The sequence below is a fragment of the Nycticebus coucang genome, chromosome 22, assembly GCF_027406575.1.
Source record: "Nycticebus coucang isolate mNycCou1 chromosome 22, mNycCou1.pri, whole genome shotgun sequence".
Taxonomy (NCBI): domain Eukaryota; kingdom Metazoa; phylum Chordata; class Mammalia; order Primates; family Lorisidae; genus Nycticebus; species Nycticebus coucang.
In genome coordinates, this window is record NC_069801.1 from 40,820,920 (window position 1) to 40,847,475 (window position 26,556).

At 47.4% G+C, this 26,556-nt stretch overlaps 2 protein-coding genes across 6 annotated transcripts in view; one reads left to right on the forward strand and one right to left on the reverse strand.

The window, feature by feature from the left end:
* Positions 1–1,345, forward strand: part of RNF220 (ring finger protein 220) — a 264,249-nt gene extending 262,904 nt beyond the window's left edge. For all 3 annotated transcript variants that reach the window (XM_053575977.1, XM_053575978.1, XM_053575979.1), the window contains one exon: positions 356–1,345. In XM_053575977.1, the coding sequence (XP_053431952.1) occupies positions 356–427 (72 nt within the window). In that variant the 3' untranslated portion in view covers positions 428–1,345. The remainder of the gene's footprint in view (positions 1–355) is intronic.
* A 4,125-nt stretch (positions 1,346–5,470) lies between these two features.
* On the reverse strand, positions 5,471–23,044 carry TMEM53 (transmembrane protein 53). Of its 3 annotated transcripts, none has more exons than XM_053575991.1 (3): positions 22,866–23,044; positions 9,001–9,122; positions 5,471–6,180 (listed from the first exon to the last, which is right to left on the reverse strand). In XM_053575991.1, the coding sequence occupies exons 1-3, from the start codon at positions 22,924–22,926 to the stop codon at positions 5,527–5,529; spliced, it is 837 nt and encodes a 278-aa protein (XP_053431966.1). In that variant the 5' UTR covers positions 22,927–23,044; the 3' UTR covers positions 5,471–5,526. The 3 variants fall into 3 exon arrangements, with proteins under 3 accessions (XP_053431966.1, XP_053431965.1, XP_053431967.1); XM_053575990.1 differs by having other exon boundaries at positions 22,854–23,044; XM_053575992.1 differs by lacking the exons at positions 9,001–9,122; positions 22,866–23,044 and adding an exon at positions 8,472–8,584.
* Positions 23,045–26,556: the final 3,512 nt, after the last annotated feature.

The window sequence follows — 26,556 nt, forward strand, 5'->3', positions numbered from 1 at the left end:
TTAAAATGTCGCCCGGAGACAGCAATAAAAGGCTTGGTCGTGGGCTCTGTGTCCTGATCAAAGGCCGCATGTAATCTCGTTAGGGCCGCGGCAGCCACAGCTGGACCCAGCCTTGTTCTCATTACCGGGGCTCCCGCTGCGGGCCTGGCCAGGCGGTTTGATCTTGGCGTCCCCCCAACACAAGAGCGTGCCTGACTGCTCACAGAGGCTGACCATGCATCCCCAGCCTGGGCTGACAGGACCATGGTCCCAGCACATGCTGGTGCAGAGGGATGTGGCTGCAGGCCCAGGTGTTCCTATGCACAAATGTGTGGCCCATCCTGTGTAACCAAAGCCCTCCTTGCTCTCCCTGCAGGGGGCCAAGAAGCTCTGCCCTCAATGCAACACGATCACAGCCCCTGGAGACCTGCGGAGGATCTACTTGTGAGAAAGCTACCCCAGGCAGGACTTGCCTCAAGCAGCCTCACCTGCCCCCAGCCTCTGTGACAGTGACCCTCTCCCCTTGTACATACTTGCACACAGGTTCCCCCATGTACATACATGCACATACATGCGTGTGCACACACACACATACACACACAGGACTCTGGAGCCAGAGTAGAGGCTGAGGCCCAGGCACTACCTGCTGGCTCCCACCAAGTTTGGGGGCCATACCTGTTCCAGGGTGAGGCAGGGATGCAAGGGTGGGGGGAGTAGTGGGGCTAGGCTTCCAAGATCCAGCCCCCAGACTGATGGACAGACATGCAAACACCAGACTGAAGCACATGTAATATAGACTGTGTATGTTTACAATGTTGTGTATAAATGGGACAACTCCCCACCCTCCACCATGCCCTCCCCCTTTGGTTGTATGATTTTCTTCTTTTTTTAAGAACCCCTGGAAGCAGTGCCCCCTTCAGGGCTGGCTGGGGGCTCGGCCCATCCTCCTCCTGAGGTGTCTGCCTCCCCCTCTCCCATGGTGTCCCTTCCTTCTCCTATGTGCTCGGTGTTCAGTGGTGTATATTTCTTCTCTCAGACTTAAGGCACATGCCCCGAGGGATATGATCCTCTCCTTAGTCTTAGCTCATGGGGCTCTCTATAAGGAGTTGGGGGTGGGGGCAGGAAATGGGACCGAACTGAAGCAGAGGCTGAGGCTGGGGCGTGGTGAAGGTGCTTCTGGCTGCCCAGCATCTGCTGAGAACCTTTCCTGGGATTAGAGCTACTGCTCCCAGGGAAACGGTATCATCTGCCTCACCCCTGATGGTGGGCCCCATGGTGTGATACTGTGTCTGTATATTCTATACAAAGGTACTTGTCCTTTCCCTTTGTAAACTACATTTGACATGGATTAAACCAATATAAACAGCTGCTGCCTATGTGTAAATATGTGAGGGGGAGCTGATGGCATGAGGGTAGGTGGACTAAAGTAGTTAAGGGGTTAATTCCTGGCAGTAATATGGGGTAAAGGGCTTAGCTATAAGTATGTGAAGCCATGCTGGGTTGATCTGTTCAGGGGCCCTGAAGCATTGGGTTGGGGTGGGGGTGGGACTGGGGACCTGGCTCCTGACTATTGATGGGTAGGGGCTCTAGGTTAATTCCTTATCGATGCAGAATCGTCAGCTCATTAATCACAGAAGAGGCCAGAGCTTGGGGGTACAGAGGGGATGCAAGCTGGACCCCCCAACCTAGGGCAGGAGCAGCTAAGCTTGGGTGAAAACACAAGCCTCAGGATTCTAACCCTTTCTAGTCCCCTGAAACATGCCAGAAGTCACAATGGGATCACCATCTCACCCTCCCCGACTTTCGTTCTATTCTCAATCCTAGTGAGCAAAAAGCCCAGTGTAGCTATGGCCTAGATCCTCAGAACAAAAACCCTTATTCTTCAAGAGGGACCTTCTAGTTAGGGAATGAGCTGGACTACTAGCACCAGAGACAACACCTTGTCCAGTGGTCACTTATTGCCAGTGAGATAAGTTAGCACCCTGATGCTGCCCAGGCAGGTGCTCAAAGCTATAGCGTCCTTAGCCACAACAGGAAGCTGTTGGGAGAAAAAGATTCAAGGCCCCAGAGTGTCTCCCTGGTACCAGGTTTCCCTTTATACCTTCTCACACACCAGCTGCATCTTTCCAGATCCCCAGCTTTAGGCACCATTTCTCTGGGATGCCCACGGTAACTACTACGTAACTGGGTTGGGGTGGCAGGTCCTCCCTCCCCTTGCACCCAAATAAACCACAGGAGACAAGTCAACATTGGAGCCCATCGAAGGCCCTTCCCAGCCCCATGCCCAGCTCAATGCACCAAATATCCTGAATACAGGGATCCTAGCCTCTGTGGAGGTAGGTGTAGCTGCCCTTGTGAAGGCTAAGGGTTTGGGGAAGAGGGTTTGGAAGAGTGGGCAGGAGGTGAGGGCAATGGAGATAAAGAGGAGGCTCCTAAATGCTTGGTTCCGGTCAGGCTGACTTCTTTTATGCCTTTACTCTCCTATCTCCCTGCCCTGGGCTCAGTGAGTCCTTGATGGCTGGTTACTCTCACCCTGGGGGCCATATGCTACCTAATAGGGGGCATTAACCTAGAGTGAAGGCATTCCACTGAAGCCCACCCTGCCCTGGGAGTCTTGAGCTCTCATGGTACAGGCAGCACTGCCACCTGTTGGCCATAGCTAGGAATGCGGCCACCCGGCTCAGGAATCAACACAACGGTGGGGACTCCCAGGGAGCTGATGGGACAGACAAGAGTCCATAAACCCTGAGAATACCATGGGTCAGCTTCCACCCAGAGCTATTCTAGCTTTCTCCTTCACTGCTTGTTGAACTTTTCAAAGCCCATCCTTTCCCCCTGAGTCCTTTAATCACCACCGTATGCTCATTTGATCAAAAAATATTTATTACCTATTAATGTGCCAAGATTGTGTAGCAGTAAACTTACAGAATGAGAGATGGTACAGAACAAGAAGCTGAAACCACTGCTCCTGCCTAGAGGGTATTCAAGTGAGTCTCCCTTGAAGGAGATGAAGGAGTTTGTTGTTTTGGCCAAAAATCCCTTATCCTGGCTCTGCTCTTGAAGGCCAAAAATCCCCTTATCTTGGCTCTGGTCTTGAAGGCTCCAGAGTTAGCACAGTTAGAGCTGCTGCCTTTCTGCTCTCCACATCAGCTTGCAACTTGCCTGGAACCAGTGACTTACTAGCAGAACGTGGAGCCAAGCAGGCCCCTAACCTGCACACTCAGCTCATCTGGCTTCTACCTCAGACTCCCAGGCAATGAGGTCAGAAAAGCCTCTCTGAAGGAGATACATAAGGGTGCTATTTAAGCCATGGGGCTTTGTCTTTCTAGAGCTGAGATCATGGTCCATGTCCCCAGCCTGGCCCTGCCCCCAACCCAGAGTTACCATCTAGCACCTCCCCACAAAGCTTACCTTCCATTTGAGGAATCAAAACTCAACTCTGCTCAGATAAAAGCATGAATGACGCTATGTCCTGTGACTTTTGCCTGGAAGTTATCCCACACCAGCTGGCAGCCAGGGCTGTGTTGCAGACCCTCAGGCCCAGGCCAATACCGAGGCCCAGCCACTGGGAGCTCTCTGCTCAATGCCTGAAAAGCAGCGTAGCACAGATCTGGGGCATAGATCTGGAGTGCAGTTTGGAACAGTGGGAAGACACTCACTGGGAAAGACAAAGACAGTCCTGGAAGCAAGGAACAAGTTTTCACTTAACTGTGTGAATTGGGCAAGCTGCTCACACTCATAAGACTCAGCTTCCAAGTCTGTAAAATGACAATAACGTGATAACCTATCAATAATATGATGAACCTCACGTTATTAAGTTTGGGGAGGATTAAAGGAAACATGTTGTGAACAAAGTGCCAAGCTCATAGCAGATGTTCAACAAATGCTAGTTTCCTGTCCTTTCCGTGGCCAGCTCTGCCACTTATCTCTGACTTTGAGATGGTGGGATTGTAACGTGGGAGGTGATTGATTTCCTTGAAGGTGTCAATCTCAACACACTGAAAAGTATCTTCATTTCTCTCGCCAAACCTTTATACTCTTTCATCCATGGACCACCTGGACTCTTCTTTCAAGCAATTAAACAAGGTTTTATTTCCACTTCATATGTCCTCTTGGTGAAATGTTGCCCATAAATTTCCTATTGAAGCATAAAATAATTCTACCAGATATTCTGTCTGAAAATGACTTTATGAAGCCTCTGGGAATTTCTTTTCTTCAACCTAGTAAACTGGGGTTTGGTGACCTCCCTGCACTCTGGGCCAAGTTCTTCCTTGATCTTATAACTGAGAGTTATATGTGCAACAATTCTATAGGTGTAGACATGACCCATGTGTTGGTATTTCTGATAGGCTATCTCAACAGTTTGTAAGACAATTTATATTTAATTATAAATTCTCCATTAGAATCTTGGGTCTAAGTGATAAAAAAACAAAAACTTATAGATTTTTTTTCTTTCTCTAGATCCAAGGAGGGTGAATTGTGCCTACTTAGAGAATGTGAATTTGAAAATTGAGATAAATAATGCAGTTTAGACACTATCATTGCCCTAATGACTCTCTTGTGTCATCATTATCCTTATTACATACCTTTATAACATAAAATATGAAAGACAAATATACTTTCTTTTTTGCTTATTATATTAAAAATGAAATAAACCTAAAAAAAAAACAAAAACTCAACTCTGGCAAAGGGTATAAAGCTTCAGTTACACGACATGATTAAGTTCTAGATTAAGATGCAAAATGATTACATTTTAGAGATTTGTGCAACATTGTACCTATAATTAACAACAGTTATTAACTACTAGTTGTCCATTTAAAGTTTTGTTAGAGAGTAGATCTCATGTTGTGTTCTTATCACAATTTAAAAAAAAATCAGGACAGGTGCAGTGGCTCACATCTATAATCCTAGCACTGCGGGAGGCCAAGGTGGGTTGGATTGCTTGAGTTCAGGAGTTCAAGACCAGCCTGAGCAAGAGTGAGATGCAAGCCTCTCTGAGGGAGATCCCAGAGATTTGGCCCATCTCTGCCAAAAATAGAAAAAACTAGCTGAGCATAGTGGTGCACACCTATAGTCCCAGCTACTCAGGGAGGCTAAAGCAAGAAGCTTGATAAAGCCCAACAGTTTGAGGTTGCTGTGAGCTATGACATCACAGCACTCTACCCAGGGCGAGAAAAGTGAGACTCTGTCTCAAAAAAAAAAAAAAAACCAACTCGGGCTTATCCTCAACTCCCCCTCCCTATCTTGTTAATCTTTATAGCCTAAATGCCACAGGAATCAGCAGTCTGATTGTTGCCCTTGCCCAAACACAATCAACTCCAAGGCTGCCACAGAGACATGCCCAGGCACTCCCGCCCCTTAGGATCCTGGGATAAGCAGACCACCAGCAGTCCCCCAGGACAGAGTCCCAGAGTTATTTTCTACTTATGGGACCACAAAGTCCCTAAGGGCCATAGGGAATTGAACCAGAAGAGGGCCCCACAGATGTAGGTTGTGGGGAGGTATTAGGCATTTATTTCTGGAGCAGATGTGAATGAAGCAAGGTCATCAGCAGCGGACACAGTTGCGCATGAAGTTGACACAGAGGCTTGTGTAGTATGTAGGGTAGTCACGGAGATGGCTGACATGTGCAGATGACACAAAGTCCACAGAGCGCACTAGGATGTGGTGTGCCAGGCGTGCCTCCACCATGCGTTCCACATCTCTGGCCAAGACTATCTCATCAGCCCTCGAGTAGAGGTAGAGCTCAGGCCAGTGAGAGCCTGCGTCCTGCAGCCTGTCATAGAAGTGGGTGTGGAAGAGGGCTGTGAGTGGAGCAAGCAGGACATGGAATAGGACTGCCACTAGGGCGAAGGCCACCAGGAGCAACAGGCGCAGTATGGCAGGCCGGTGCTCCAGGATAGTTGCCAGGGCCCGCAGAGCCCCTACCAGGTTGCTATCACCAGGACCACTGTCAAAGATGGTGCCCACCACACGCAAGTGGCAGAAGCGCCGATGGGTCTGCAGGAGCTCCAGCACGTAGCGATACAGCATGACACCAGCATTGCTGAAGACGTGGAAAAGCAGGGGCTCCTTCTCAATCTCATAATCAAAAAGTATCTCAAGCAGCTTCTGGGCCAAAACACGAAGTGAAGGGATGCCCAGGGACTCGGAGAAGAAGACCATGTGCCATGGGGCTGTGTATCGGATCACAATGCAGCCCTGGAAGAGGAGGAGGCCTGGTCAGTCCTCATGGATGGGGTGGGGGTAATGGGTATGAGCTAAGGTCAGATGGGCCCAGCAACCCCAACTTCCACAGGGCCCATAGAGTGCAGCAATGCCCCAGTCTCTGCTTCTGGGTGCTGGCTCACTACCCACGGACACAGGTGCCTTGCACTAACTGCTTCATGCTGGCCAAGCCCTCTCAGCGTGGGATGATAGCTGAGACCTGGAGCCCATAGCATGTTTTGGAGAAATCTGGACTGACTAGAAAAGTCTCCTCACCTTGTTTCCCTCCCTGTCTGCCCCCCACAGCCCACCATCCCCCAGGCCTTGCACATTTCAGGCCTCACCGTTTGGCTACAGGCTGCCCTGGCAACTTATTCTGCACTGTCACCACCTCCCAGACATGAGAGAGCCGGGAGGACCCAGCCTTGACCACCAAAGGACACTTTTGAGCATGGGTCATATCATGCCCATCTCTGATCATTGTCACTTCCCTCCTCAGGGCCCTGAGAGCAGAATCAGGAGCTTGACACCCAAATCTGTGTGGTTCCCAAGTCTTGGATCACTCCTCATACTCATCCTGAAATTCCAAATATAGTAAACGCTGTTCTTCAAATTCTAAAATCTGGGCCCAAACTCCCTCAAGTTTTTGTATCCCTCACTGCCTGGGCCAACTGTGCTTCCAAATCTCTAGACAGGTCCCCATGTAGGCCAGTTAGAAAAGCCACCCTGCCAGGGTCCTAATCCCTTCTCATCTACCTGTTGCAGAGACTAAGGGCCCTTTTTCAGAGGATCTGAGTTGGGGAGGCTCTGAGGTCAGACAGGTCTTGGTTCAATTCCTGGCCTCACCACCTACTTCTTTGTGGGTCTGTGTCCCCATCTCTAAATTGGGATAACACCCATCTCATAAGGTTATGGTGAAAATTAAATGAAAAATTAAATGTATCTCAAGTGACCAACACATCACCTGGCAAAGTACACTAACCCCGAGCAGCAGTAATTAAGGGTGGCAGCAACAAGGACAATCATATGGGCACAGCATCTGCAGCATCTGAATGACCCATAGTCCAACAGGGATGGTCAGCTGAAGTCCTCCCACCAGCCACTGACCTCTGGACAACGACCCATATCCCAAAGACTTTCTGTGGATTCTGTCACACAGAGTTTTCTTGTCCATCTTTGGCCACTCCTTCTTTTCTCATAGGAACCTCTTCATCTCTCACTCTTTTGAGCTCCTCGGGGCTCTGTCCTACGCCCTCTTCTTTTCCTCTACACATCACCTAGGGGGTCTCATCCACCCCACAGCCTCCTCATTCTCTTCTAGTGTTCATGTCTGAAAACACACACCCCTCCTCTACCCGAAAAAAACCTCAGCCAGAAACCTGACCTTACCCTGCACCCTATCCCCAGGCTTGTATCCAATCTCTCAGTAAACCACCATTTCACCTCCCACCAAGCTCCTCGATCCATCACATTTCCTCCACCTGCATCCTCAGTCCTTGGGTCCTGACCATCTTTTGTCCTGGGTTGCTGCAACTCCCTCCACATTCTCCTCTTGCTTCTAGTCCCAGTCCCTCCAATCCTTCTCCCATGCTGTAGTGAGAGACTTTCTGACTCAAAGATCTAACATCATAGCCTGCTTAAATCCAGAAGTCTTTCTCAAGACTCCCCTCTTGACACTTGCCCTTTCATTCATTCTCTGTTCTAGCCACCCTTAACTATTCCTAGTCCTGTCCTCAAGGATCTTAATCTAATGAGGAAGCCAGATAGACAAGCATAGCCCAGTGAGTAGAATTCAGAAGTAGTTGAAACTACTTGCAGAAGAAGGCCATCTGTACAAGGCAACTCCAGAGAACTAGAGCCTTGTTGGTTGCAGGGAGAACAATATTTGCCCCCAGTCGCTGTCCCATTCCAGGTGTTATTTAACACACACCTTAGGCAGGGTACAGATGTGGGTGGGTGGAGGGAGACGGAGGGAGTAGGGACATCAGGTAGCCCTTCTCCCAGGTGCTCCCACTGCTCAGTCCAGGGCTTCCAGCTGGTGGCTAGGGCTGTCTGTCCTGGTACCCCCTGCAGATCTGGGCTGAGGACAGTAGGGCCGAGTCGGAAGCCAAAGATGTGAAAAGGGCTTCCAAAATATAACCAAGCCCTCCTAAGGATCTCTCCAATTAACCACAACCTCTATATCCCATTCTTGGTGCACCTGAGAAGCATGAATCTTTTCCAAGAGGCCTTACTACTCTGGGGATGTGAAAGGTGCCATGGTCAGTCCTAAGACAGAACTTCACCTGCTCAGTAAAGGAGACACAGTCCTAGTAGTGCAAACTGTGCCCAGCACATGCAGCCCAGGCTCCAACCACTGAGAGAAGCATTATCCAGCCGGCAGGGACTTGAGGCCCTGGGATGATGCCACAACTAGGGAACACATCAAGGCTGGGCTGTCCACTCTGGGGTTCAGAGAACAAGAAAGGGAAAGTAGGTCAGGAGACTGAAGAGGCTAGACCAGGCCATGACCCCATCATCTTCCTCACAGGTCTTTTTTTTTTTTTTTTTTTTTTTTTTGCTGCTTTTGGCCAGGGCTGGGTTTGAACCCGCCACCTCCAGCATATGGGGCCGGTGCCCTACTCCTTTGAGGCATAGGCGTCGCCCAATCACAGGTCATTTTTAATGCCATTCCTTGGCCTGCCACATAGGTGATTGGCCTTCACTGGAGCCAAGAGGTGGGAGCAGCCAGAGAGAGGCTCAGAGTTCCCCACAGAGCAGCAGCAGGTGCCAGGGCCCCAGCAGGGCTGGTGCCCACGTGCCTGCAGTACTCACCCTTTTATGATAGATGGCGCTGTACTTGGCAAGGTTCTTGTCCCTGCAGCCACCCCAGCCTAAGAGAATCACCACAGGCTGTCGAGTCACCGCCTCCTTCCCACCTTGGCTGGGGCTGTTCTCTGAAACACAAACACAGCAGGGTTCGTGGGGGCTGGGGTGACTGGACAATCCAGAGCCAGCACTGCTCTGGCTGCCGGCAGGGAAGCAACTGGTGTCAGGCCCAGGCATCCTGCCAGCCCCTGTGCCCAGGCTCCCTTGGGACTCCTGCCCATCCTTCTACCCCAGGCGCTACGGGGTCACTGGACAAGCCCGTACAAAGGCACCTTTCTTTAGTGATTCAAAGACAGCCCAGGCAAGAAAACCAAACATCTTATCCATGGCATTACACCTTCAAACCCAGGGTTTGGCAAATTCTAAACCCAGGGCCAAATCAGGCCCACTGTCTATTTTTGTATATCCTGCAAGCTAAAATGGTTTTTATATTTTTAAATGGGTAAGAAAAGTCAAAAGAATGGTATTGTGTGACACAAGAAAAGTATGTGAAATTTAAATTTCAGTGTCTGTGAATGAAGTTTTATTGGAACACAGCCAAACTCATCCATTTACTTAGCATCAATGGCTATTTTTGCACTGAAACGCCAGAGTTAAGTAGTTACAAGACCATATGGCTCATGAAGCCTAAAATATTTACCGGCCCTTTATAGAAAAACTATGCCAGCCCCTGTCCGAATTCCAGGAGCAGATGGAAGAAAGGGTCTGAAACAGAGAAATGGCTAAGATGGTGTGGAAGCAGGGGAACGAGGCAGACTGACTCTGGCCCATATCAAACCACCCACCCTGTCCTGCCAGAAAATAACAGCAACAGCCTATATTTATTGAGATTTAACCTTCCTAGCAATATTATAAGGCAGGTATACTCTTGTGACAAATGAGGAAACTGAGGCAAAACAAGGTTAAGTTACTTGATTAAGGTCACAAAGTTAGGAAGCAGAGCTGGGAATCTGGCCCCTGCTCCCCCGCCTTCAGTGCTTGGTCACCTTCTGTGCAGCGGCTCCTTCCACAGTTAGAAGCATGTCTCCTCTGTGATGTGCCGGGGGCACAAGCCAGCTGCCACCACAACGGCTCCTTCTGAAGAGGTCTCCCCAAAACCTTATCAAACAGACCTCACCTCATTTCCCCTGAAAAGTGAATGCCCAGCCCCTGAGAGGTGCTTCTGTACAAGGTCTGTCTATAGCTAGTTATCTGCCCTCCTAAAAGGGCCAGCGTGTACCCTTCCAAGGACCAAGCCACTTGGCTATGCTCAGCTGCCATCCTGAAATTTATGGATGCCGGTAGTGACCTGGCAACAGTAAATTTCAAGGCTAGTTAAAAGGATGGTAAATATAAATCACTAACCTTTGGACAAAAGGAAGACAACAATTTCCTGTGGAAATTAATGTGATTGAAAAGTTCAATGTTCCTGCTCTCTGGCAGTGGTGACTCTGGCCTTCAGAGATTAACTGCCAGCGTCCACAGGGATCCCAGGCTGGGTTGCAATTCAGCCTGGAGCAGAAGCTGCCAGTGCCTCAGTTCCTTGCTTATACATCTACCAGCCTTCCCACCCTCCACTGATGCTGACCTTGCCTCTGATATAGAAGACAGTCCCATAGCTCTAACTGCTATTCCAAATAGTCCACGACTTTCCTCAGCCTAATGTCCTCATCTTCTGCCAGGGTAGTCCTTTACCTCCCCTCCAGCCTGGGTCACAGAGTGAGACCCTGTTTCTAAAATCTACTGATAAATAAATGAATAAAAATCTAAGCATGGCATGGAGGCAGGACTAGGCCTCACCCCTTTCCAGTAGAAAGGCCCACATCTGGGCCTCAGTGGGGCCTAAACCTGACCTTGCTGGGGATAACTCTACCCCTGAGGCTCGGGCTGAGGCAACCTCACAGATAAAACTGGCCTTTGCATCTTCAAGGTCAAGTAGCCTGCCCCAGGGAGGCTCCCTTACCTCTGTGCAGCTGTCTTGAGAATAGGCTCTCCTGCCCCTGCCTATAGAGTTTCCCCCACGTGCCACCATCGGGACTCCCACAAAGGGCTCTGGGATGTATCTCAAATACAGAGAAGGCAACCAAGAGAGGTCTCATCTTCTGGTGGCCACTGGATGTCAAGGCCAGCCCCCACTGGCAGAAATGGTGCATTTCCAGTCATAGAAGGTTCAAACAGCTTGTGGTGGGCCTCTGAACTGCGTCTCCTCCAGGGGCTGAGATTCACAACTCCATTCTGCAGGCGCTCCTAGCTTCACCTTCTCAGGCAGGAAAGACTCTTCACCAGATATGCATTTCCCTTAGTTTCCATGAAGAAACTCAGAATAATGGCACCATGGACACCCTCCCTACTCCCAGAGCCCAAGCTTTCTGTAACATTCTTAAAGGGAGGGAACTGGTCCCTCTGCTCTCCAGCCAGACACTCAAGGCTGCCCCCTAAGCCATGCGGTACTCTTCCTACCCATGGGCATCCCCCATGCCCTTTACAAATTCTCCTCCCAGTGCCCTACTCTCCATGTCCATCCTAACTCAGAGAGTTTGTCATGACCTTCTCTAGACTGGAGCCATGCTCAAAATCAAGTGCCATAGTTCTGGAAAATCCAAGGCGCTCTGGGAACATGGTTGAGAGAGTGATGATGACTGGAAAATGTCTCCCAGAGGAGGACACACTCACTACAGTGGCATTGAAGGACCAACAGGAACATGTCAGGGGCACAGTGTATGAAGATGTCACAGTCAGCAGGGGCACAGCAAGCAGTCCTGGGGGGCTAGAACCCCCAATGAGGGAGGAACAGTGGTTAGAAGAGCTGCCAAGAGCAGGGCTGAGGCCTGATCCAGCAGGATCTCCATGCCATACTTAGATTTTTTTTTTCTTTTTTTTTTTTGGCCAGGCCGGGTTTGAACCCGGCACCTCCGGTATACAGGGTCTCAATCTGCCACCCAGGCTGGAGTGTAGTGATACAATTATAGCTCACAGCAGCCTCAAACTCCTGGGCTCAAGCAATCCTACTACCTCAGCCTTCTGAACAGGTAGGACTACGAGCGTCCACTACCATGCCCTGATAAAATTTTTTAATATTTTTATAAAGACAGAGACTTGCTATGTTATGTTACCTAGGCTGGTCTTGAACTCCTGGTATCAAGCAATCCTGCCTCAGCTTCTCAAAGTGCTGGGATTACAGGTGCGAGCCAGTGTGCCCAGTCTAGGAGTTAGTATTTATTCTATAGCAGCGAAGACACTGAAATGGGGGAGTGGCACAATCCAATCTGTATTGATTAATGACTTACAAAATAATTTGTTTAATGTCTGTTTCTTTTCCCTTAACCAGCAGGTTCCACGAAGGCAGGAAACTGGTCTGTATGTTTATCACCACATCCCTAGTGGCCAGCACTGTAGCTGGCCCATTCAGTACTCAGTAGCTGTGTGCTGAATGAATGAACACACAGTTGCAAAGCAAAGGATGGATCTCAGGAGAAAGAGCTGGCATTCTTCTTGTCCTTTCCAGGGTAATAAAAGCAACTGCTCTGACTACTGTTATTTATTGTCACATCTGGATCATGACTCCTGTACTCTAATGTGCAAACCCATGCTCCTTTCCACTGGCCCCATCACCCTCTCCCCCTGTTGCTGCTGACATTGCCCAGCCTCTGGCAGTTGCCCTTGAGGCACTGAAAACTTTAACCCCTAGTTGAGTCTCCCACTCTATTCCAAGACTTACCAGAACTCTGCACAGGCAATCAGATACACTGTATTTCTAAATCATCACAAACCTTTCTCAGAGAATACATCAGGCATCAGGCACTATTCTAAGCACTGTACATGGCAACTTATTTAATCTTCCTAAAACCCTTATAAGCAAGAAACTGTTCCTATTCTCATTTTACAGATGAGAAACTGAGGCACAAAGATAATAAATAACTTGCTCAAAGTTACACAACCAATAAGTAGTGAAAATGAAGTACAAACCCAAGTGTTCTGACTTTAAAGACCAGCTTGGATCCAATACTCTAAGCTTCTGGATCACAAAACCTAAGCCCCTGCTCTTGACCAAATCTCCATCACCTCAGTTCCAAATCTGTACACACGGCTGTCTCCTGTACATCAGCAAACCCAACAATGACCCTGTTCACCTGCTCTTTCTCAGGAACTGGCCACCCCAGCCAGACCCCAGAATAGTGATGCCTCATTTGGTCCTGCAAGCATCCTAGGAGTTAGCTACTATTACCACCCCTCTCGTTTTCTTACTTTACCTCCCTCATGCCCTCGCAAACCCCTTCTTGCCACCCCCACCCAAATCATCAGACTAGTGCCCTCCTCTATACTGTCCCTCACCAATCACCACCACACTGCTATGCTTAACACACTGTATCAACAGCATTCATTAGGAACACACAGAAAACCATGGTAATATCTGCTGAACCAGAGCTGTGGACAGGTAGGTAGGAAGGGGAAGGAGAATGACAGAGAGAAGACACAACCACAAGAATTTTGGAACAGGCCAGGCATGGGGCTCACACCTGTAATCCTAGCACTCTGGGAGGCTAAGGCCAGTGGATTGCTTCAGCTTAGGAGTTCAAGACCAGCCTGAGCAAGAGTGAGACCCCTGTCTCTACTAAAAATAGAAAAACTAGCCCACATTGTGGCAGGCACCTACAGTCCCAGCTACTCAGGAGGCTGAGGCAAGAAGATTGCTCAAGCCCAAGAGTTTGAGGTTTATATGAGCTGTGACGCCATGACACTGTATCCAGGGTGATGGAGTGAGACTCTGTCTCAAAAAAAAAAAAAAAAAAAACACAAATAGAATTTTGGAACCTATGCCAAAAGTCTCATAAAACATGCTACCTTTGGCTTGGCGCCTATAGCTCAGTGGCTAGGGTGCCAGCCACATACACCAGAGCTGGTGGTTTTGAATCCAACTTGGCCCTGCCAAACAACAATGACAACTACAACCAAAAGGGCATTGTGGAGGGAGCCTGTAGTCCCAGCTACTCGGAAGGCTGAGGCAAGAGAATTGCTTCAGCCCAAGAGTTTGAGGTTGCTGTGAGCTGTGACACCAGGGCGACGGCTTGAGACTCTGTCTCAAAAAAAAAAAAATGTAACCTTTGACTTTGAAATTCCACCTCTGAGGAAAAAAACGTAGAATTATATGGAAATATTCAATAATACATTAAGCAGATCATAGACATACATGCAAGAGCTAAAATTATAAAGCTGTTAGAAGAAAACTAGGAATAAACCTTTGTGACCTTGGATTAAGCAACTGTTGCTTGGATATGACACCAAAAGAACAAGGAACAAACAAATAAATAAATTAAGCCCTCAACAAAATTTAAAACTTTTGTACTTCAAAGGACACACTCAAATAAAAAGTTTGCAGGGCATGGTGACTCACATCTGTAATCCTAGCATTCTGGGATGCTGAGGCAGGTGGATGGCTTGAGCTCAAGAGTTCAAAACCAGCCTGAACCAGAGTGAGACCCTATCTTCTACCAAAGAGGAAAAAGGGTTGGACACAGCGGCTCACACCTGTAATCCCAACACTTGGGAGGCCGAGGCAGGTGGATTGCCTGAACTCACAGGTTCGAGACCAGCCTGAGCCAGAGTGAGACCTCATCTCTAAAAACATAGCCAGGCGTTGTGGCGGGCACCTGTAGTTCCTATCTACTTGGAAGGCTGAGGCAAGAGAATCACTTAAGCCCAGGAGTCTGAGGTTGCTATGACCACGGGACTCTACTAAGAATGACAAAGTGAGACTTTGTCTCAAAAAAATTAAAAAAAAAAAGAAAAAGAGAAAAAAATAACCAGGCATGGTGGGGGCTGTAGTCCCAACTACTCAGGAGGCTGAGGTAAGAGGATCGCTTCAGCCCAGGAATTTGAGGTTACAGTGAGCTATGACACCACACCACTCTACCCAGAGCAACAGAGTATGTGAGACTCTGTATCAGAAAAAAAAGTAAAAAAATAAATAGACATTGTTCAAAGAAGATATGTAAATGGCCAATAAGCACATGAAAAGATGCTTGATATCACAGCCATCAGAGACATTAAAATCAAAATCACTATGAGATGTCACTCTATACCCACTAGGGTGGATAGAATTAAAAAGTCAGATAATAAACATCGCTGAGGTTGTGGAGAAATCGGAACTCTCATACGCTGCTGGTGGGAATGTAAAAATGGTATAGCCACTCTGGAAAACAGTGTGGCATTTTCTCAAAAAAAAAAAAAAAATTAACCACAGAGTTATTATATGACCCAACAATTCCACTTCTAGGTGTATAATCAAGAGAGCTGAAAACATATGCCCACACGAAAACTTGTACAAGATGTGCCTAGCAGCATTACACATAATAGCCAAAAGTTAGAAACAATGTTATCATCTGTGAATGGATAAACTAAATGCGATACATCCATAGATGAAATACTGCTCAGTCAAAAATGAGTGGAGTACAAACACCTGCTAGAGTGGGGATGAGCACTGAAAGTGTCACACTAAGCAGTCAGACCACATATTGTATGATTTCATTTATATAAAATATCCAGAATAGGCAAATCCACACAGACAGAAAGTAGATTAGTGTTTGCCAAGGGCTTGGGGGAGCAGAGAATAGGGACTGACTACTAATGGATATGAGGTTTCCTTTTCAGGTAAAGAAAATGTTTTTAATTAGATGGTGCTCACAATTCTGTGAATGTACTACAAAAAAAATCAATGAATTGTACATTTTAAAAGCCTAAAATTTAAAAACAAAAATGATATTAAAAAAATAAATAAAAGGGTAAAATGTATGTGAATTTTATGGTATGTCAATTATATCTCAATAATGCTGTTTTTTTTTTAAATAACAGTAATAAATGGAAAGACAAGTTGCAAAGCAGCGTCACAACAGAATACCCTTCTATTCATCTACACACACACAAGTTTTTTGCATAGGAAAAAAAAACAAAAACATTAGGCCTAGGTGGGAGGATTGCTTGATGCCAGGATTTTGAGACCAGTCTGGGCAGCATAGCAAGACTCTGTTTTAAAGAATTTTTTTTTTTTTTTAATTAGTCAGGATGATGCCGGGCGTGGTGGCTTAGGCCTATAACCCTTGCACTCTGGGAGGCTGAGGCAGGTAAATATCTTGAACTCAGGAATTCCAGACCAGCCTGGAGCAACAGAGACCATCTCTAGCCAGGCATTATGGTGGGCACCTGTAGACCCAGCTACTTGGAAGGCTGAAACTGGAGGATCACGTGAGCCTAAGAGTTCAAGGTTACAAAGAACCATGCTAACATCAGTGCAGTCTAGCCTGAGGAACATGCTAAAGTAGCAGTAGGAGTAATAATAATAATAATAATGCATTGATAATAACAATTGTTTGGGGGATTAAAGTCAATTTCTTTTTCATAATATTTGCACCCATTTTCTTTTCTTTTTTTCTTTCTTTTCTTTTCCCTTTTTTTTTTTTTTTTTGAGATGGAGTCTCACTTTGTTGCCCTGGGTAGAGTGCCATGGCATTGTAGCCCACAGCAACCTCCAACTCTTGGGCTCAAGTGATTCTTTTTGCCTCAACCTCCCGAGTAGCTGGTATTATAGGCACTTGCCACAACACCAGCTATTTTGAGAGACAGGGTCTCGCTCTTGCTCAGGCTGTTCTCCAACTCCTGAGCTCACGCAATCCACCTGCCTCAGCCTCCCAGAGTGCTAGGATACAAGCATTAGCCACCTTGCCTGGCCTAAATTTTTTAATGAGAGTTAAAACAACAACAGGGAGGGAGAGCTGCAGAGTCAAAAGCGATTGGGAAGTCAAAAAGGTCATGGATGCCCAGGAGCCCCTTAGCATTTCTTGAGCACCCCACAAACAATCTAACCTCAGAGGCTTCCTGTCCTCTAGAATGTCTGAACAAATAACACTGACATTGATAATACAAGAATTACAAACACATATATTGTACCACAGTTCAAGTCATAAAACTAAAGCATAAATTAGATTGTGTATATATTAGATTGTGTATATCCCAGGGGCATGTGGAGAAGACAAAGGAAAGGGCTGACAAGAGATAAGGGTCTGTGGCACGATGTGTGATTTTTGCAAATCTGCATCAAAATTCAAAGAACCTATTTTTTTTTCGAGACAGTCTCACTATGTCGCCCTCCATAGAGTGTTGTGGCGTCACAGCTCACAGCAACCTCCAACTCTTGGGCTTAAGCAATTCTCTTGCCTCAGCTTCCCAAGTAGCCGGGACTACAGGCGCCTGCCACAATGCCCAGCTATTTTTTGGCTGTAGTTGTCATTGTTGTCTGGCAGGCCGGGCTGGGTTTGTACCCACTGAGCTACAGGCACTGAGCCCAAAGAACCTATGTTTTAGTTTTAAAATGCAAAGAATAAAATGATCCTCAATATTTTTCTACTCCCCTGAAATACTTTCTAAAGTTTCACAGTACCTATATTTAAGCAAAGTGCTTTAGTTTTAATTTACCTTTTGAAATGACAGCGTAGTAGAGTAGCATAGCATCTAAGAGTACATATTGCACACAATCATACTGGGCTCAAATCTCTGCCTCTGCCACTTAATAACTGTGACACAGACCTTAAGCAATTTCCTGATCTGTGAAATGGGGAAAATAACACAAAGGATTAAATAAGATAATGACAACAGAGACCCTTAGTATGGGACCTGGCATAAGGAAAGTGTTCAATAAATTGAAATTATTATTACTTTGCAAGTAATGAATGCTCGCTGTAGAAAAAGTAGAAAATGAATATCTAATAAAATTGGAATCATACTGTTTGTAATCTGCTTTCTTCCGTTTAGCAATATATTGTGAACATCTTTTCCTGTCAGTTTATATATTTCTACACCATTATTTTTAGTGGCTGCAGAACGGCTGTACAATGTTCCATAATTTATGGTGACCAATCTCCCATTATTGGACATGATGTTGTTTCCAATTTTTTGCTGTTATAAAAATACTTTAATGTACACCCCTTTCTTTGTGAATATCCCTAATTATTTCCTAGAAATAGCACTGTATTGGGGCAGCCCTTCCTAATGGCAACTGAAATCTTTACATTCACAGCTTTGGAGTAAGGATCTCCAGCCAAAATCTGCAACTACGGTGGGCAAGATACTTTACTTCCCCCCAAGCGTCTGTTCCTCATCTGTAAAACAGGATTAAGAGTACTCCCTACCTTACAAGGTGGCTGTGAAGATTAATTAAATAATGAAAGGAGCTCCTGGCTGGCTTGCCATGTGGATAGGGGCATGGTTAACAAAGTACAGCAGACACTCAGAGAAAAGGAGAACTGCCAAGGGTGTACCCGTCCTACATTTCAAGTCCAGGGTCTGGTACAGCACCTGGCATAGGACAGACACTTAGGAAAAGTTTTTATCAATGTGTTAAAGAAAAGAGATCAGAATTAAAAATAAATGAAACTCTTCTGTTTAAAAATTTTTAAAAGGGCCTTTGGGGTCCCCATTGACAAGATGAGGATCAAGTCTCTTTTTTTTTTTTTTTGTAGAGACAGTTTCACTTTACGGCCCTAGGTAGAGTGCCATGGCATCACACAGCTCACAGCAACCTCCAAACTCTTGGGCTTAAACGATTCTCTTGCCTCAGCCTCCCAAGTAGCTGGGACTACAGGTGCCCGCCACAACACCCGGCTATCTTTTTGTTGCAGTTTGGCCAGGGCCGGGTTTGAACCCGCCACCCTCGGTATATGGGGCCGGCACCTTACCGACTGAGCCACAGGTGCCGCCTGAGGATCAAGTCTCAACTGACTCTTCACCTAAGTCTTTGAGGCCTGTCTGGTATGATAGCTCTTGAGGTTTTCATCTTATTAGCCTCCTGCCAGGACCCTGCTGCACCCTGCAGCCACTGGCAGTCCTCCCTCAGGGCCCTTACTTCTGCACTTTCTCCCATCCAAGTAGTAGTAACCAAGCCTGACCCTGCTTAGCTTCCAAGAGCAGACAAGACCAGGCACATTTAGGGTAGTAAGGCCATAGATATGCTTTACTCTGCACTTCCTGCCACTCACCAGGGATCTGTTAACCCTGCTAAAGTATCAGGTCCAGTGTGGGCTTCTCTCCTTCAGAAATCTTCCCCCACAACAGGAGCCAGCATAGTAGTCCAGACCTTTCAGCACTGTGTCCTGTGTGCCAGTGAAAGCTTTCTGAGGGTTAGGATGATGTCTACCTTTCTTTGACCCTGAACAGAGATTAGCAGAAGGGCAGGCTCACAATAAAGCCCAAGGAACTAAAACCCCTCACTCCCCCTCTCTGCATTCCCTTAAGGCAGAGGTTCTCAACCTGTGGGTTATTAAAGGCTCCCGGCATTAGGAAGGTTGAGAATTACTGCCTTAAGGCCTTCTTTTTAAGAAAGAAAACTCCTTAGCCGGGCGTTGTGGCGCGCGCCTGTAGTCCCAGCTACTTGGGAGGCTGAGGCAAGAGAATCGCGTAAGCCCAAGAGTTAGAGGTTGCTGTGAGCCATGTGACGCCACGGCACTCTACCCGAGGGTGGTACAGTGAGACTCTGTCTCTACAAAAAAAAAAAGAAAGAAAACTCTTGTTCCAGCCCCAGGGTTCCAGCCCCATCAATTCTATGAATGATTGATTTTGTTAAATGTTTACTGAACATGAGAGCAACCTGATGCCTTTCAAACAGCTGCAGGCCTACCAGCAAGCCACAGAGGGGACCTGGGTGGCACTAGGCTGACAATTCTCTGGATGGGATGAGAGGTAGCACAGCCTGGACCCACGATGTTGGAGCAGCTCTACCCAGGGCCCACAGTACTGCCAAGAGACTCCATTCAGCTCACCTGGTACTTCCCGCTAAGACCCCAGCAACAGTGAGTGAAACCATCAAAAGCGCTGCAGTGACAGGACAGCACAGTGTTATGGGAGCCCCAGGAGAGAATCTTCCCCAAAGAAATAGGAGCTGCACATTAGTACAGTGAGGGGGATCACTAGCCCGGGAAAAAGATGGGGAGAGCAGATTCTGGGTTAGAGAAACAGCTTCAGCAAAGGCCTGGGCAGACTATTCTTGGCACCATAGTACTGGGTGGTGGATTTCCAGCAGCAGGATCCTGCACTGCCCAGCCTGACGCACAAAGCCCAGGACTCTGAATGACCTGCAGCTGCCTTCCAGCCACTAAATGTGCCAGCATCAGCTTCTGCCTCTCTGTCAACTCAAAGCAACGCTGGGCTCTATTGTCTTGATTTTCAAATATGAGGAAAAAGTAATTTCAGAAGCCAAATATGACTGTCCTACACACTTCTCCACCATTAGCAATAATTGCAAAATCTCCAGGGCTCCAAAAGACTATTGCTCTATGAAGCCATTTCAATCGGGGGGAGGGGGGGGTGAACTCTCTGCAGATGGGAAGCAAATGGATTCAGGGGATCACAATGTTGTGACTTCCTCCTGAGGGGGTTCTATAACCTTCAGCTCCACACTGGGGTATGCACTGTGAGAGGGAAGGGTGTGATGAACTAAAAGCTGATCAGGCAGGAGGAGCAATCAGAAGGAGGTGGCCCAATTGGAGGCTTCAGATGTATTTCCCATTGAGAAGAGAGATGTGTGGAAAGCATGAAGAAAGAAACAGAGATTGTTTGCTCTGTGTTGTACCCACCACAACCCTCCATCCCTGCAGTTACCTTATCATTTTGAAACCACCTGTTTATAAACCCTCACCCCCACCCCAACCGAAACCTCACCTCCCTCAAGGGAGCCTGTGCTTGAGTCACTTCTGAGGTGCTAGCAGCTAAGCCACGGCCAGGATACAGCAAATGCTGAAGTGAGAGCAGAAATAACAGGAAGGCCTATTTTATGGCTCAAGAAAGGCAAGTGCTTTCTAACAACCCCGGTTGCCTCTAACAGGCCAGGATATTTGGGTGGAAACATTCTATCAGAAAAAGTCTGCAAGCAACAGAAAACCCTTATGTTAATAGGAAAGCAGAATGAAAAAGGAACCCTGAGATTTCTTCCAGTTCTAAGACCCAGCCTCCCGAAGCAGTGAAGGGAGCCCCAGGGGAGGAAATGCTCGGACAGCACCTGCTCTGTGCCAGGCACACACATCCAGGCACTGCCTTGTTAATCCTCCACAATCCTGTGATGTAAGCACTACTATTATTCCCACTTCACAGTGGAAGAATCTGAGGCTCAGTGAGTTTCATAACTTGCCAAAGACACAGAGCTAGTAAGAGATGGAGGTGAAATGTGAACCAAGACCACCAGGCTACCCAGCTGGGCTAAGAGAGAACTTGTGCTCTCCTGGCTGTGCAGGAGGCAGTGCCAGCCCTTTGCAGCTGCTGAAGCCTCTCTAAGGGTAATAATATTAGCTGACTTCATCTCCTGCAGATGCCAAAACTTGTCAAAAGTATTTTTACATCTACAAGCATAAGAGCCCTAAGCCAACAGATGCAACTCTAGGGAAAAACAGCTGGTTTGCAGCCATCTGTTCTGTGGGAGCCTAGGGGCTGCCCTCCACTCCTAGACTCCAACTAAGGAACACAAGATGCTTCAGGAAGGGTCTGGGAAGGCTCTTGGGGAGGAGGTAACATCTGAACTAGGACTTCAATGATGAGCTGGACAAGCACAGGCAGTGTGGGCAGCAGACAGGAAAAGGCATCCCAGACATCAGAAACAGCAGGATCAAAGGCAGAGGAGCAAGATGTGTGTGGAGAATCATGAGCCGTTTGGGGTTCTCAGAACATAAAATTCAAATTGAACAGGGGAAGGACATAGTGATCAAAGAGGTAAGGAAGGCTGCTAAATTATGAAGGATTTGTAATACTATGCTAAGGAATCTGGACTTGATTTATCCTGAAAGCAATGTCACTGAAGGGTTTTATGCAGAGCAGTGATAAGATCAAATCTCTGCATTAGGAAAATCATGGTGATAGCAATATAAGAAGCTGAGCTGCTGGCAGTGAGACTGGAGGTGTGAAAGCAATGCTGGAGTAATGCAGAACTCTACTGTAATTCCCAACAGGGCCAAAGTTTCCACTCTCTGGGCCCCCAAACCTACTCACACTATCATGGATGTAGGCCTATTTAAAGCCTACTAGTTCTGTTCAGCCTCCCCCACAACCTTCTTTAATGATACTCCGACTGTATGGGGAGAAAAAATGCTAATCCTAACTGCCAATTATTGAACTCACTCCACGTCTGATACTATGCTGGGTCCTTTACACAAATAATATCAGTTGTGCACTGAACAGTCCTATAAGGGAGGCGACTATTGTTACCTCCATTTTGCAGAAGAGGAAATTAAGTTCAGAGAGGATAGCTTACCAAAAGTCATCCAACTACTAAAAGGGAGGCGTGAGGACTTCCACCAAAGGCACGAGGGCAGAGACCGCACTGTTAACCTCTGCCCAGAAGGCTGGAGAGGGAGGGCTAAAGATTCTGAGACCCTGCGAGACACCACACCTCACCCTGCACCAGCTCCTTAGGGAAAATAATGGGTGGTACGCCTAGCCACAACTGCCGGGGAGAGCTCAGAAGTGGGAAGCCCCACCTCAAACAAAGGAATCAGAAGGGACTCGGTTGTCGGCAGCCTTCAAGTACTAGGAGAGAAACAAGAGCATGGACCTGAGAACCCGGGACAGGAAAGACAGAGAAAAGGGCCCCAGGGCCGTGGCTCGGACAGGCGGCGTATTCTGGGGCGAGGATGGCGGGGGGCGGGTCTCCCTGAGCCCCACTAAGTCTGGGACAGCCGGCCGGTGCGAGGGGCGGGCCGCGAGAAGGCGGGGCCGCGAGAGGGGCGGAGCTACAGCCGGGCTCGCAGCCCACAGACTCGTTAGGTCACCTCCCCACGACCGGACCCAACCTCGTTCCATACTCTGGCTCCAACAAGGCTGATCCGGGATCTCGATGGTGTAGTCCAGCTCAGCTGAGGCCATGGTACAGGTGCTGGCCCTAAGGCACGAGCCTCCTGCCGGAACTCCCGCTTGCGCACCCGTGCCTCTCCCGGGCGCCTCCTGGTCACCGCCCAATCTCCCGACACTGCCCAATCCCTGTGCCGCGCTCTGTGACCTCCCGCCCTAGCAACCACCGAGTCCCTCTCACAGCCTCTCACCGCACCCAGCTAGCTCGGCCCTAGCAACCATGCCCCGCCCCACCCTAGTCCTGGCCCTCATCCATTGGCTAACTCTCTCGGTCTGGATCAGGTATTGGCCAACCGGGACGTCGGTCAGGAAGAGTCCTCACCCTCCTTTGTAGGTGGGAGTCGGCTGGAGAGTTGCGGTATTCTGGGACTGGGAAGGGTCTCTTGTCCAAACCGAATCTTACTCTACTCTGCGGAAGGCGGTGCCCTTTGACTTGCACCGTCTAGCTACCTCTGCCATCCTCCTCCAGCTGCAGCTCCGAAGGCTGGAGGTAGAAAACCGTACAAAACGGCCTAAGGGGCGCCTGACCCATCCTCCGCCCAGTGGGGTCCGGGTGGGTGGGTGAGAAATGGTCTTCAGTTAACTTCAGTTTAGAGAATGCCCTGTTTGTGGGGGACACCACGGGGCTGGGAAATACATCTTTATTGAGCATGTTTTGTGCCAGAGCCTGGGCTAGGTAAGGTTCCTTGGATTCTAATGAGGATCAAGTTTTTAGCCCTAACTTGCACATCTTATTGGGAGGGAAGAAACCATTCCAATTCTGTGTGCGAGATAAATACTACAAAAGAGTTAGGATTTTAGGAGCTCAGAATCAGAAGGGGCATTTATGGCAGTGAGAATGGCTCCTGAGCTCGACCTTGAACAACTAACTTGTGTCAATAAGGAAGGAAAAAGTTCAGTAGTTAAGGCGCCTGCCACATACACGGGGCTGACGGTTTCGAATCCAGCCCAGGCCTGCTAAAACAATGACAACTGTAAAAAAAAAAAAAAAAAAAAAAAAAAAGCCGGTCATTGTGGCGGGCGTCTGTAGTCCTAGCTACTTGGGAGCCTGAGGCAAGAGAATCGCTTAAGCCCAAGAGTTTGAGGTTGCTGCAAGCTGTGACTTCACGGCACTCTACCGAGGGTGACATGGTGAGACTTTGAATCAACAAAAAAAAAAAAAAAAAGAAAGAAGAAGAAGGAAAAGTACTCCTGGCAGGAGCTTAAGGAGGGGAAAGTGGAAGGTGGTGGGTAAGTGCCAAAAATTACATGAGGCATCTTTTGGCCAGAGGGGAGACTAATATGAGAGATATCTTGAAAGAACAGTTAGGTCTAGATCCTGGAGAGTCTTTGATGCCAAGCTTAGTTTTGTGCTTATGGGTAGATCTTGCTGACGGTAAAAATTTTTTATTGCATTTATACCTACCCTGAGGAAGTAAGGAGTCATTGCAGAGCTTTCAGCAGGGGAGTAACAAAAAGATTTTGTGTCTTAGAAAGATCAGTGCAGAGACTGATCTGGGGACTGGGAGAAGAAGGAGACCAGTTAAGAAGTTGTTTTAATACTGAGGAAGAGCAAGACACAGTGGCACACATCTGTAGTTCTAGCTACTCAAGAGGCTGAGGCTAGAGGATCAACTGAGTCAGGAGTTCTGGGCTATATTGCGCTGTGCCAATTGGGTGTCTGCACTAAGTTCAGCATCAGTTTGGTCATCTACCAGGAGTGGGGGGCCACCAAGTTGCCTAAGCAGGGGTGAACCCACCCAGGTCAGAAATGGAGCTGGTCAAACTCCCGTGCTAATCAGTAGTGGGATTGTGCCTTTGAATAGCCACTGCACTCCAGCCTGGGCAACATAGCAAGACCCCATCTCTAAAAAAAAAAGAAAGAAAGAAATTAGTGAGGAAGAGGCTGGTACAGTGGCTTATGCCTGTAATACCAGCTCTTTGGGAGGCCAAGGCAGGAGGATTGCTTAAGGCTAAGAGTTTGAGACCAGGCTGGATAATATAGTGAGACCCCATCTCTACAAAAGATAAAAAAAATTAGCTGGTCATGATGGTGCACACCTGTAGTCCCAGCGACCTGGTGACAGGAAGATTGCTTGAGTTTGAGATTGCAGTAAGTTGTGATCACATCACTGCCCTTCAGTCTGGATAATGGAGAGAGACTATCTCTTAGAAAAAAAATAGTAGGGAAGGATTATGGAGGTGTAAAGCATGAAGAGGAGGGGATGGAGTCCTTAGACACTTATAGCTAGAAAGAACTAGACTTGATGACTAGTTGGGTATGCAGGGAAGTGGAAGAAATGAATGATGCCTTCTCAATTTCTGGTTTGGGCAAACAGAAAAGAGAGGAATCAGGGGTTTCTAGGAAGGTGTCACTTCTGGGCATGGTGAGTCTGAAGTGCCATTGGAACACCCAAATGTAAATGTCCAGGCAGCAATTGAATATGCCTGACTGGAGTTCACAAGATAACTGAAGTAGAAATGTGAGCAAGTATAGGGCCTTATCAATGCCAACCACAGTAGATTTGTTGAGCTTGCCCGGGGAGTATGCATGGAGTAAAAAGAGAAGATGGTCTAGCCATACAGCCCTGAAAAGCACCTAAGATTGAGAGGCTAGCAAAGGAGAATGAACCTACAAAATAATTGAGATGAAGTGTCCAAAGTGGTAAAAAGATCAGTAGTAAAATGTAGTAGTTCAGAAGTCAAGGGAGGAAAGTGTTGAAGGTTGATGACTTAATCGAGTAAAATAGGTCTAAAAGAATCCACTGGATTTAGAAACAAGGAAGATGACCATCGCAAGTATAGTTTCAGTAGAGTGATAGAGCAGAGGTCAAATTACACTGGCTTGTGAAGTGGATGGGAAAATGGGGAAGTAAAGACTCCACGTGCAATAAACTTGTAAGAAGTGTAGCTATTTAGGAGAAGACATACAGAAGGCAGTAACTGGAAGGAGACACCAGTTTTTATTCAGATGGGAGAAATGTTGGCATGGATCCAGCAAAGAAGAAAATGGTAAAATTATATGGGAAAGAAGATAACTGAGAGAGTGGTGCTCCTGAAAAGGCATAGGTAGGGGAGCAAAGCATTGGTGAAGAAATTCATGTAGAAAGCAAGAGGAACATTTGCATTATGAGAGAAGGAAAGCAAGCATGTTGTGATGAGCACATTGGTGGGTTTAGTGACAGGAAGTTGAGAGAATTCTTGTTTGATAATTTCTATTTTCTCTGCCAAATAGGAACATGATATTGGCCATTGAGAGTGGTATTGGGCATGGTATATGAGATCGAAAAGAGCAGAGAAAGACTGAAATAGCAGCAGTGGAGAATGGGAGCGAAATGACTAAGAGTGTACCTACTTCTAGGCAGTTATGATGGCTGTGTTGAGGCTGGTGATTACAAGCAGCAGTCTGCATGTTTACATACTATGCGTTTTTCCCCCAACAACATTCAGCCACCTAGTGGTGGGTGCAGAGAGGTTATGAATTGATCTAGGTGTGAGTTTTACCAGGTCAATGCAATGGAATGATAAAGGACAAGGAAGTTAAGAATCATGGCAAAAGAGCGGTTGAAATGAAGGACCTTAGAACCTAAACTGGATAAGAGAGTGAAAAAGTCTTATGGAAAGAACCCATATCTTGGAAATAGTTGAAGGAGAGAGTTGTGATCA

Bases quoted from the DNA above. Each gene is read 5' to 3' on its own strand.
- TMEM53 (XM_053575990.1), bottom strand. From the start codon at position 22,926: ATGGCCTCAGCTGAGCTGGACTACACCATCGAGATCCCGGATCAGCCT. The intron at 9,123-22,853 runs GTTGGGTCCGGT...TTTGTGTTTCAG, and splicing joins GAGCCAGAGTATGGAACGAG to AGAACAGCCCCAGCCAAGGT. The intron at 6,181-9,000 runs GTGAGTACTGCA...CTCCTCTTCCAG, and splicing joins GCGCCATCTATCATAAAAGG to GGCTGCATTGTGATCCGATA.